Genomic DNA, 13,331 nt, shown 5'->3' on the forward strand with positions numbered 1-13,331 from the left:
ATGCTTGGTTGAAGGAGTTATTTGTGAGTTTTGGCTGACATGACTTTTCTGTACAGGATTCAACGGCCATAGGGGAATCAAGCCTTTGTACTCCTTAGCCCTCAATCTCTTTAATCCTTTTCTATGTCAGCTGATGCTAGCAGCAAAGGTCACCTGTTTGTCTGATTAGGTTACAAACCAGAGCCTGGGTATTTGAAGCCCAAACTTCTTGGACTTTGTAGGCCTTTGGGAAAGGTGCTGGTTAACTGACCTCAGGCCAATGGTACCCAGCCTGGAGGCCCCAAACCCTAGAGCTTGATAAACTATTTCCATTATTTTAAAAAGCCTATTAGAAGTTGTGCTTTACTTAGGCTAAGCCTGTGTATGTATACAGGCTAATGAAAAGATTGGATTTCTGTATCTCTTTAATTATTATTATTACTATTATTATTATTATTATTATCATTGAGACAGGGTCTTGCTCTGTTGCCCAGGCTGGTGTTCAGTGGCACAAACATGGATCACTGCAGCTTGACCTTGTGGGCTCAAGTGATCTTCCTACCTCAGCCTCCTGAGACCTGGGACCACAGGTGTGCACCATCATGCCTGGCTAATTTTTAAAATTTTTGTAAAGACAGTGTTTCACCATGTTATCCAGGCTAGTCTTTAACTCTTGGGCTCAAGGGAACTCCTGCCTCAGCCTCCCAAAGTTCTGGAATTACAGGTGTGAGCCACCACCCCCAGCCTTGGATGTCTTTCTTTTAGCACAATTCAATATGATTTAGGTGTGCTACCTATGATATTCTTTAACAGTGTTCGGCAAACTACGGCCCGTTGGCCAAATCCAGTTCACAGTCTGCTTTTATAAATGAAGTTTTATTAGAATACTTTCAAGCTCATTCACTTATATTTTGTCTGTGGATACTTTTGTGCTACAATGGCAGAGTTAAGTTGTTCAACAGAGACTATATGGCTCACAAATTCTAAATTGTTTATTATCTGGCCCTTTACAGAAAATGTTAGCTGATACTTAATCATGATTCTTTCTATCATGGCACTTAGCACATAGTGTTTTAATTGCCTGTCCCTCCCACTTTTATAATTAACCTTCTGAGAGAAGAATGAAGTATGATTCATATCTTTATGCTCATGCTGATCATAGGGCCTCATATATGAAGAACATTCAATAAATGTCTAAATGGGCATATCAGGGGCTAATTAAAAAGCTCTAATATACAATTATATATGTTTTTATTGGTGAGGAAGTTGAGAAACAATGCCTTAATTTTTGAGTGTATTCTTCTTTCTCCCTAAGTTCTCACCACCCCTTCATCCCACTTCCCAATTTGGTACAACAAATGTCGAGGGAAATAAGTTTATGTACAGATATTTCTTTTTGTATGCATACTGTTCATTGTATTTTTTTCTTTTATAAAACTGTTGCAGGCTGGGTGTGGTAGCCCATGCCTGTAATCCCAGCACTTTGGGAGGCTGAGGTGGGCAGATCGCTTGAGGTCAGGAGTTCGAGACCAGCCTGGCTAACATGGTGAAATCCCGTCTCTATTAAAAATACAGAAAATTAGGTTGGCATGGTGGTATGTGCCTATAATCTCAGCTACTTGAGAGGCTGAGGCAGGAGAATTGCTTGAGTCCGGGGGGCAGAGGTTGCAGTGAGTGGAAATCATGCCACTGGGCTCCAGCCTGGGCATCAGGGTGAGATTGTGTCTCAAAAAACAAAAAAAGAGAAAAACAAAAATAACCCTGTTGCTTAATGTTCTTTTTGGTCATGTTATTACCTGTGGCTTCTAAAAGATGAAAGCAACCCAAGGCTAGCTATCTGGTCACCCTAGCAAAAAGGCAATTGTGAAGATGGGATTTTGAAGTGCTAACCTGGGAGTCAGCAGACTTGGGGTCTGTCTTACTGTGGCTCTTCATCTGCCTGTGACTTTGGCACATCATTTAACATCTGTGAGCTTCAATATTCAACATACCTTTATTGAGTCACATCTGGGACACTTTAAAATTTAATATTTATACTCCTCCCTTATTTTGAAAAGGATTTGAATAACTGGCAAGAAGTAGAGAAGTGACCTGTCTGGTCTTATCACTGTCTCTTGCTGGCAGACAAGTAGATGATTAAATGGATTAGGATATTTTAGGTCTTTAATTAGTGCCTTCTAAAAGGCGTCATAACCACAACCTCTTCACCCTGTCCTTTCTGTCCTGTGACAACATCTTCTATTACCTAGGAAGTCAAGATCTATCTTCTTTGAGGGTCATCTGGAGAATATTTTGCCTAGGAAGTAGTTGTCAAGATCCAGGGCAAAAGGAAAGAGGAATTTTAACATAGGAATTGGAAGAAAAACTAGAAACTTCAGTCAAAATGCCCTTTTCAAATAGTGACTTTGAGGCATGGAGAAGAGAAATGACCTCCCTAGATCACATGGTAGAGCTAAGCCTAGATTTCAGGCTCTTTCTGTTATGTGCATCATTCAGACTAGGTGTTTTCCAGGCTTGTAAGAGAGGATTAGGTGTCACAGAAAGAGCTAAGGTGGCCTAGGCTCTTGTGCTGGCTTTACTGCTGCATGAACATGTGATGGTGGGCAGAGAAAACTGTATCCCAGACCACATAAGGTGGTGTATCAGATGAGCTCAGGACCTTCAGATATCTAAAAAAATATTTGCCTGATATAGCTGTCTGTGAGAAGGCATGAGATGTGAGAGGTTTCCCCAGTCAGCCTATGGCTGGCCTTATATGTATCAGCAGTGATGAAATGAACAAAAAGGAAAATTGCACATTGTTTGGGCACTGGGCCTAATTAGCTGTTGTTCTGTTTCCAGAAAGATTACATTGATTTACATTTGTTTATTTGACTGATTAAAAATAATATCTCGTTTGAATATGTATTTCTTTGATTACTAATGAGGCCAGACCTTTTCCTGTGTTCATTAACTATTTATGTTTTCTCTCATTTGTGAGTTACTGATGCACATTCTTGTCTAGATCGCAACATATTCGTAGTCCTATATGAGACTTCCCTGCCAAGAAACTATTAGGATGATAAAAAGCATTGACCTTGGGGGGAAGCTCACCATTTTCTTGGGGAGACACTTAAAGCCTAGATGAAACACTTCTGTCACCATGCAAGTAGCTAGTTAAGGGCCTACATGAGGAGTCAGATGCTAGAAGCTAAGGATGCTGACACAGGTGGGTGATAAGTTTTGGGTGGTAGGTTCTGGGTGGCAGCTCTGAGTAATGTTGTCTCTTGCTTTTCATACACAGAGTTTTGCCGAATTGACAAGCCCCTGTGTCACAGTGAGGATGAGAAACTCAGCTTCGAGGCAGTCCGTAACATCCACAAGCTGATGGATGATGATGCCAATGGTGATGTGGATGTGGAAGAAAGTGATGAGGTGAGCTCTCTCATCCTGCTATGACTCTCTTTTCTTCCTGTGTGAAACAGTCCTTGAAAGCTGCTTAGACAAACTATTCCCTGTGGAGAGATGTTCTCTGCTGGCTTGTTCTCTAGGAACTCATCCCCATCAGGGAAGGTGGCTCCCAGCAGAACAGCCCTCCAGGAGTCAGCCTGTCAGAGTGTAGACTTTATGCCTATGTCTGTGCCTGGGTTGGCTCCTGCCTAACTATTGGCTAGTTGCGTAACATTGATTGAGCTGTATTGTTTGGGAGGGAGAGGGATCCCCAAGGCTGGTCTCTATGATTTTCTTGGATCCTTATTGCAATCCTGCTATAGATGGAGGGCATCAGTCTGTTCTCAGCCCTGTGTTGGCATGTGGGATAGAAGATAAGACACCCAGATCCTGCCCTCTGGGAGTTTATACTCCATTTGGGAAGAGGAAACAAATCTTTTTAGAAAGATCATTCTAAATTCCAGGCTGAAGTTTTTGGGAGCCCGTTGAGTGGTCTAGATACAGGCAGTGCTCGACTTACAACCACGGTCGGGACTGCGGAATGGTCGTAACACGATTTGGTCGTAAGTTGAGTAGGCTATATGTACAGTTGAAATGGTGCACGTGGAGATGGTAGTGCTGCCAGAAGCTGGTCCGCACTGTCATACGCCCAGCTGGGCAACGTTTGTGCTGCCAGACGCAGAGCAGTCGTGGCTAGCGATTGTGGTTATAAAGTCGAATGGTCATAAGTTGCATAGGTTGTAAGACGATCAATACCTGTAGTAAGAGCTAGAGGAGTCTCTAAATGGAAAAAAGCTCTGTTGTTGTTTCATCCTTTAGCATTATTGTACCTGCAGCTCAGCAGATCCCATAGAATAAGCCATTATGTGTAAAAATATTTAAAGGTTTCTTCATTTAAAGCTCAACATATACCAGTAGCTTGGTGAAGCTACCAAGTTATGCCAAATCTTTAATAGTGATGTAGTTATATTATGATGGGGGAGATACCCTACTCTCTCTTCCTTCCTACCAGCCTACCTTTGAGTTTCGAGTTCAGTTTTGGATCCCACATTGTCAGAAGGATTTGGAACAATGAGGGCCTATACAGAGAGGAGTGACATGAGTGATAAAGTATGGAAACTATGAAACAAAGAGCATTCAACACAATTATGCTTATTAAGTGTCTATGTACCATGTACTGTGCTAGGCATGGAGCTGAGACTGTAAATAAGACTGATACAGTCTGTCTTTATATAACTTAAAGTCTAGTAAACAGACTTTAGCCTGGAGAAGAGGAGACTTAGGTAATATCATTTCTATCTTTAAATACTTAAAAGGTAAAGAAATCAGACATAAGTAACGATAATAGTAACAGTGAAAACCATGATACTAGCTATCAGTGATTGAATTCTTACTTTATGCCAGTCACAGTGTTAAGCTTTTTGCATAGTTACTCTTTTAACTTCAACAGACTTATGAAGTTGATATTATTACCAGGGAATGGAGCCTTAGAAAGGTTAAGCTTTTGCTCAGGGACACAGTGGATATCAGTGCAGATCTGATTTCAAAGCCCATGCTCTTAAGTAATGCTGTATTGTTTCTCCTATTCTTAGAGCAGAACCAGACCCAAAGTAAAGTGGGGAAAGTAAAAAGTAGGCATTTTCTTTGAGAATAAATAATTGACTAACAGTGAGAGCTATCTCGTCACAGAAGAGACTTCCTTGGTAGATAGTGACTTCCCTGTCACTGAAGATGGGCAAAGAGAATTCAGAACTCCACTGAATCTGGGTGTGGTGGCTCATGTCTGTAATCCCAGCACATCAGGAGGTCAAGGCAGAAGGATATCTTGAGGCCAAGAATTTGAGACTAGCCTGGATAACATAGCTAGACCCTGTCTCCACCAAAAAAAAAAAAAAAATTGGCTGGGTGTGGTGGCATACACCTGTAGTCTCAGCTACTCTGGAGGCCGAGGCAGGAGGATTGCTTGAGCCCAGGAGGTCGAAGCTGTGGTGAGCTATGATCATTGCATTCCAACCTTGGAAACAGAGCAAGACCCTGTCTTGTAAAAAAAAAACAACCAAAACACAGAATCTACTGATTGGTCAGCAGAGGGGATTTGTCTATAAGGATGAACTAGATAATGTTTAAGGAATTTAAAGGAAGAGAAAAATAGACTTCTTGGAGAAAAAGTAAAATTTGGATATAATGGAAAGAGTTGGGCTTACTGAGTAGTGGAGAATCAGTGTGAGAATAGCTGTAGAGGTAGAAAGAAACATAGTTGGTTGGTTTGGTTAGATAGAGGGACTGTGGTAGAAAACCATACAACAAAAAGTTGGAAAGGATAGTGGGGCCAAGGCTGAGATATGTATACTTGTTGAACCAGGCAACTATAGGTTCTTGAGCAAGGACAATGATCATGACGCAAGTATCTGAAATTTGGTTACATCCAGAAGTGTCACTGACCTATAAAGGATCAAAATTTTTTTTTGTCTATGCTGAAAATAGAGCCATGTTCCTGGGGGTGAATGAGGCCTAGTGGTGTCCTGATCGCTGTCCCAGGGCCTGGCCACAAAACCAGGGAATGGATGAAGAAGGTGATAATAATCCAAGATCTGTAAATTCTTGGATATCTTTGTTGTCTGCTCCTCATCCGTTTCTTTTTCTTTCACATTCTGTTGAATTGCTTTGTCAATGAGGGGAGGAATAAAATGTTCTTTTCAGAGGAATGTTACCACAACAAAAAGCTCATCAGCACAAACTGTTCCAAAATAACACAAAAGCTGTTATCCTACTCTTCTCTGCGCCAGTGGTGAGCTGTTCTTTTTCAGTATAGTTTTTGCCTTGCAATTGTTTCCACTGCTTTCCCTGCAACTCAGGCCTGTCATGGTTAAAGAGGCCTGCTGGTCTAGTTTTGCATGATCAATCACAAGCTCCCTTCCTAAGAGAGAAAGTAGCAAAATGTGTGTGCCTAAGTCAGTTTATTTTTTATTTTATTTTATTTTATTTTATTTATTTATTTATTTATTTATTTATTTATTTATTTATTTATTTTGAGACAGAGTCCTTCTCTGTTGCTAGGCGCTGGGCTGGAGTGCAGTGGTGCAATCCCAGCTCACTGCAACCGCCGCCTCCGGGTTTAAGCAATTCTCCTGCCTCAGCCTCCTGAATAGCTGGGACTACAGGTGTGCACCACCACACCCAGCTAATTTTTGTATTTTAGTAGAGACGGGGTTTCACCTGCCTCTCCTAAAGAGACAGCCAAGGTTGGTCTCTATTTCTTGACCTTGTGATCCGCCTGCCTTGGCCTCCCAAAGAAGTCAGTTTAAATAGGTATAAGATAGCCTTGGAGTTTAGGATCTAACTAGAAAGTTGCATAGATATTGGGCAGGGTGCGGTGGCTCACACCTGTAATCCCAGCGCTTTGGAGGCTGAGGCAGGTGGATCACTTGAGGTCAGGAGTTCGAGACTAGCCTGACCAATATGGTGAAACCCCAAATTTTTGTAAAAATACAAAAACTAGCCAGGCGTGGTGGCTCACACCTGTAATCTCAGCTACTCTGGAGGCTGAGGCAGGAGAATCACTTGAACTCAGGAGGTGGAGGTTACCAGCCAGCAGAGATCATGCCACTGCACTCCAGCCTGGGTGACAGAGCAAGACTCTGTCTAAAAAAAAAAAAAAAAAAAAAAAGTTGGGTAGGTATCTCAGGGCTTAGAATATTTTGTAATGGATGATGGGGTACCAGAAACCCTGGTTTTTTTGGCCATCAATAGGGTTTTTTCTTTTTTTTCTATTCATTAAAACTTTCATTCCACTTGCTAAATTTAATAGATGTGTTCTTAACAATTATGCTTGGATTGTTTATGAAAATTTCCTAAGACATTAAACAAAGCTAGCCATTATCTCATTTCCTGTTAACTATTTTTACAGCACATGCATGTTAGGCAAGTATAAAAAAAAATTACAAAAGCAAAAAACCTAAAAAAAAAAAGAAGTTAAATACATGAGTTTGTTTTGTTTCGTTTTGTTTTGCTGCTATGCTTGATATACATGAAGTAATGAATATCAAGCAATTCATTTTTGCCTCATCTTTACTTTTACATTTGTTCTTAGATTTTCTAAAACATTTAAATACAAATAATTTGAGTGTAGCAAAAATAATGAAAGGTAACAGCAGGTAACTTTATGGATATTGGAATGTGAACTGTTTCTGCCCTTATCCAGAGTAAAATGGGTCACAACTTTGTCTAAAGGAACACTTCTGCAGCTGTAGTCAAAGGTGTGTACATTGAGATTGAGTATTCCAAAAAATAAAAATAAAAAAATAAAAAAAATTCAACCTGAGAAGGTGTTAAAAAAAAAAAAAAAAAGGATTGAGTATTCCACAGATATATATGGTTTAATATGTGGTATCCATGGGATATCTGTTTCTTCCAGTCTCTTAAGTGCTTCAAACCTTAAAGTACCCAAAATTACTACATCTGCGATGATTCTTTTTACTCCCCATCAGTACAAACCAATACGTAGGCATTTTTCTTTGGTTAGACTTGGAAGCAGTTTTAACACTGGCCCTTGTGAAGCTGCAGTGTACCAAAAGTACTATGCCAAACATTTATAACCGTTATAGAAATTCCACATCCCCATATTGGCCACTGTAAGATGAAAACAGATAACTCCCTAAATGTTAACTGGCTCTACTCCGCTAATATTAAAAACCTGGGAAATACAGAAATTCAAATAGAAGTAACACAAACCTGTCATAAATCATAAACAAAAACTCTTTGTGGGACAGCATGGATGACAAATGGTCTACTATGTAAATTTTAGAATGAGGCAGACAAAAGTAGGAAGGCCAGTTAATTTTCCCTTCCTTCTCCTACTTCGGTTTCATTTCCTTGAGTATCCAATGAAGGACCTGAGCTTTTTTTTTTTTTTTTGAGACGGAGTTTTGCTCTTGTTACCCAGGCTGGAGTGCAATGGCGCCATCTCGGCTCACCGCAACCTCCGCCTCCTGGGACCTGAGATTTTTATAAGCCTTAGATCTAAAAGCCTTGCCGATCACTCAGAACCTTAGTAGAAGTCTGCTCTATTGAGGCTTCATGTATTCAGCCTCATACTGTTAACTTTTTTGCATAACTGAACTGTAACCCCAAGCACTAGATCTTTTAAAATTTTAGCCATTTCTTGGTGAGATGTGGTGGCTTCTGCCTATAATCCCAGCACTTTGGGAGGCTGAGGCAGGTAGATCACGAGGTCAGGAGTTCGAGACCAGCCTGCATGGTGAAACCCCGTGGGTTTTACCAGCCAGCATGGTGAAACCCCGTCTCTATTAAAAATACAAAAAAATTAGCCGGACATGGTGGTACGTGCCTTTAATCCCAGCTACTCAGGAGGCTGAGTCAGGAGAATTACTTGAACCCAGGAGGTGGAGGTTGCAGTGAACCAAGATCGCGCCGCTGCACTCCAGCCTGGGCAATAGAGCAAGATTTTGTCTAAAAAAAAAAAAAATTTTTTTTAAAAGCCATTTCTGAAGTCTTTCTTCCTTCAGATAATTGTGACTAGAGCGTTAAATTTTCTTTGTATGAACTGAAGCATGTCTTCAGGCCCTCTTGCACTATTACCCCCGTACCTAGATTCCTATATACATTCTTATGATTGCTTCTTATAATTTTCCTATCTCTTCTTTGATTTATTCTCATTTCTTTTTGTAAAAGACACATTTATTTAGCATCATGATTAAATGATTACATTTAGCAATCAATAGCATGAGTAAAGAAATTATCTACATTAAAACTCTTTGTTAGCATGCTTTATGTTTTCCACAGAAGAGAAACTAAAATAACCTGTTATACAATTAGTCACAAATACAGTCCTACAATTTTTTGCCTTTACACATGAGTATTGTTTAAAACATGTCTTCTTTGTAGCAGCTAGGCCCTGCCACTATGGTGCTTGGCTGAGTTTACCAATCTGTTGTAACCTGTAGCTTCCTTGTCACTTCTCTGTTCCTCTCTCCTGCTAAACATTTTCCTGGCTTATTAAAATCTTTTCCTGGTAATTAAAATCTTCTGCCACTGCCATAGCTACTGCTGCTGCTGGAACCGCCATAGCTGCCTTGGTTTTGTGGCTTAGATACCATAGAATTCAAAGCTTCTGCCTCTAAAATTTCCTCCCTTCATGCATCCAAAACTTGAGGACTGATTGTTATAATTGCCAAAATTATTGTAGCTTCCACCATCTCCAAAACTGCTTTCCCTACTGCCACCAAAGCTGCCTCTGCCTCCACCATTGTTAAAGCTGTCATAGCTGACACTCCTGCTGTAGCTACTTCCCTGATTCCCATAATCCTGCCTCTGCTTCCATAGCCTTTGCTTCCTCCAGAGTAACCAGGCTGCTCCTCTATAACCACCAAATCTGTTATAGCCATCCCCATTGCCACGAGATCCTCTACCACCATGGCTGCTACCAAAGTCACCACAACCACTGACGTTTCTCCTCTGTGACCAAAGTTGTCATTCCCACCAAAACCACCTCCATGATCACCACCAGTTTCCAGAACCACTTTGATCTCTTTGGCTAGATGAAACACTAACCATCTCTTGCTTCGACAGAGCTTTCCTAACTTCATAGTTGTGGCCATTCACAGTATGGCATTTCTTTTTTTTTTTGCCTTTTTCAAGTGATCTCCCATCTCAGCCTCCTGAGTAGCTGGGACTACAGGTGCACACCACCATACCTGGCTAATCTTTGTATTTTTTGTAGAGACAAGGTCTTGCCATGCTGTCCAGGGTGGTCTTGAACTCCTGGGCAAGTCATCCCATGCCTTGGCCTCCCAAAGTGCTGGAATTACCAGGATGAGCCACTGCACCCAGCAGATTATAGGGTGGCTCAAGCCTATAATCCCAGCGTTTTGAGACAAAGTCTCACTTTGTCGGCCAGGCTGGAGTTCAGTGGTGCGAGCATGGCTCACTGTAGTCTTGACCTTCCCAGGCTCAAGCGATCTTCCTGTCTCAGCCTCTTGTAGCTGAGACTGCAGGCACATTGCCACCATACCCAGCTAATTAAAAAAAAATTTTTTTTAATTTAAAATTTATCTTTTTAAAGGCCTCCAACAAATATCCTTTTCATAGTTAAATGGGCACCTGGTGTTTGAGAATCTTCACTTGGTACAGCTCTTCCATCCACCTTATGTAGTTTTGCATTCGTGGCTGCATCCACCTCCTTCACAGTGGTGTATGTGATAAACACAAAGCCCCCTGGAGCTCTTGGTGTTTGGTTCTCTCATTACCACAGTCTATGAGTGCTCCCTTTTGCTCACAATGGCTCATTGGACTCTCATTTTAAAGCTCAGCTCTCTGATGAAGAACTTCTGCAGCTGTGGGGCCTCTTTAAGAGACTCTAACTGGCCGGGCGCAGTGGCTCAAGCCTATAATCCCAGCATTTTGGGAGGCCGAGGTGGGTGGATCATGAGGTCAAGAAATCGAGACCATCCTGGTCAACAAGGTGAAACCCCGTCTCTACTAAAAATACAAAAACTAGCTGGGCATGGTGGCACATGCCTGTAGTCCCAGCTACTCAGGAGGCTGAGGCAGGAGAATTGCTTGAACCCAGGAGGCAGAGGCTGCAGTGAGCCAAGATCGCGCCATTGCTCTCCAGCCTGGGTAACAAGAGCAAAACTCCGTCTCAAAAAAAAAAATAAATAAATAAAAAAAGAGACTCTGACTTGGACATGACAGCAGTGGGAAGAGAGACTTTAATGGGCAGAAAAAGCCATTCTCATTTCTTATTGCTGAATCTGCTCTGCTGTGAAATTAGACTTAGGGCAAACTGAGACTCAGTAGGAATTGTATAGAAAAATATATAATCAGGCTGTGTTTGGTGGCTCACACCTGTAATCTGAATACTTAGGGAGGTGGAGGCAGGAGGATTGCTTGAGCCCAGTAGTTCAAGACCAGCCTGTATAACATAGGGAGACTCTATCTCTACAAAAAAAAAAAAAAAAAAAAAAAAAAGTCAGATATTGGCACAGAGACCCTAAAAGAGACGTTTTAAAAGTATCTTAAGAAAAGGAAAAAAAAAAAGATAAATATATTTTCATTTGTGTAAGGGCAGCTAGTTTGGTTATTTAAGTGCCATCTCTGCTTGCTTCTCTTCTGGATAGCTGAGGCTATGTATTGTAGGCCCTTCAGATGTGCAAGATGGCTCTATTGGTGATGGTGTTCTTCTTGCAGAGCTGGCAAGGAGTTCTACCAGGCTGGCAGTATAAGAATTCATGACCTGGCTGGGTGGTGGCTCACGCCTGTAATCCCAGCATTTTGGGAGGCCGAGGCAGGCGGATCACGAGATCAAAAGATTGAGACCATCCTGGCCAACATGGTAAAACCCTGTCTCTACTAAAAATAAAAAATTAGCTGGGCATGGTGGCGTGTGCCTATAGTCCCAGCTACTCGGGAGTCTGAGGCAGGAGAATTGCTTGAACCCAGGAGGTGGAAGTTGCAGTGAGCTGAGATTGCGCCACTGTACTCCAGCCTGGCACCTGGCGACAGAGCAAGACTCTGTCTCAAAAAAAAAAAAAAAAGAAAAAAAGAAAGAAAATAATTCATGACCTGTGTTCTATTCTAGCCTCTGTTGGGGTTTGCTCCATGGGCAAAAGATTTGTTGCAATGGGATAGTACTGTTAGGTTGTCCTTAACAGTATGAGGTGGGCAGACAACGGCCTACCTAAGACCATTGTCCCCTTGACTGGACCAGATATTTTGAGAGCAGTGCTGTTTTCTTTTCTGGAGCCTACATGGCAAATCAGGGCATTTATTCAGTTATTAAATAAATTCTTATTTAATACCTATTAAAGCCAGGTACTATTCGAAGGCTAGGGATTCCACAGTGTACAAAACAGATAAGATCCCTGCTTTTATGGAGCTTGCATTCTAGTGATGTATATGTCACAGGTGATTAAGTGATAAGAAAACTTTGAAATTAGGTAGAACTGTGATCAGATTATAGTAGTCTAGTGATTTTTCCCTTTGGTTTTCTCAGGGCAAAGTGGTAGTTGATGATTCCTACAATTGCAGGGTTGTTGTCCGGATTAAGTGAGAAAATTGCTATTTTAAATTCCCAACACAAATAAAGAACTCTCAAAACTCGACAATCGAAAATAAGCCAGGCCAGGTGCGGTGCCTCATGCCTGTAATACCAGCACTTTGGGAGGCTGAGGGGGGCAGATCACTTGAGGTGAGGAGTTTGAGACCTGCCTGGTCAAAATGGCAAAACCTTGTCTCTACTGAAAATACAAAAAAATTTAGCTGGTATGGTGACACACACCTGTAATTCCAGCTACTGAGAAGGCTGAGGCAGGAGAATCACTTGAAGCCAGGAGGTGGAGGTTGCAGTGAGCCAAGATTGAGCCACTGCATTCCAGATTGGGTGACAAAGCAAGACTCCATATGGGAAAAAAAAAAAAAAAGAAGAAGAAGAGAAGGAGAAGGGAGAAGGGAGAAGGGAGAAAGAAGGGAGAAGGGAGAAGGGAGAAGGAGAAGGAGAAAAGGAGAAGGAGGAGGGAGGAGGAGGGAGGAGGAGGAGGAGGAGGGAGGAAGAGAAGGAGGAGAAAAGGAGAAGGAGAAGGAGAGGAGAAGAAGAAGAAGAAGAAAAGAAGAAGAAGAAGAAGAAGAAGAAGAAGAAGAAGAAGAAGAAGAAAGAAGAAGAAGAGCCACTTAAAAAATGAGAAAAGATTTGAACAGACTTCAAAGTAGATACATGAATGACTAATAAACTATGAAAAGATGCTCAATATTATTTAACTGTTAGGGAAGTGCGAATTAAAACCATAATGAGGTATTACCACACATCTGTTAGAATGGCTAAAAATAAAAAGTGGACAATATCAAGTTCTGGACAAGGAGGAAGAGCCACTGGGACATGGGAATATAAGATAATACAGCCAGTCTGA

At 41.4% G+C, this 13,331-nt stretch overlaps 1 protein-coding gene across 9 annotated transcripts in view; it reads left to right on the forward strand.

Annotated features, from left to right (window-relative positions):
• The window catches only part of STIM1 (stromal interaction molecule 1), a 244,747-nt gene that overhangs the window by 121,680 nt on the left and 109,736 nt on the right, over positions 1–13,331 (forward strand). For all 9 annotated transcript variants that reach the window (XM_074401005.1, XM_010334243.3, XM_074401010.1 and 6 more), the window contains one exon: positions 3,263–3,393. In XM_074401005.1, coding sequence (XP_074257106.1) covers positions 3,263–3,393 — 131 coding nt within the window. The remainder of the gene's footprint in view (positions 1–3,262; positions 3,394–13,331) is intronic.

This window comes from Saimiri boliviensis, chromosome 6 (genome assembly GCF_048565385.1).
Source record: "Saimiri boliviensis isolate mSaiBol1 chromosome 6, mSaiBol1.pri, whole genome shotgun sequence".
Classification (NCBI taxonomy): domain Eukaryota; kingdom Metazoa; phylum Chordata; class Mammalia; order Primates; family Cebidae; genus Saimiri; species Saimiri boliviensis.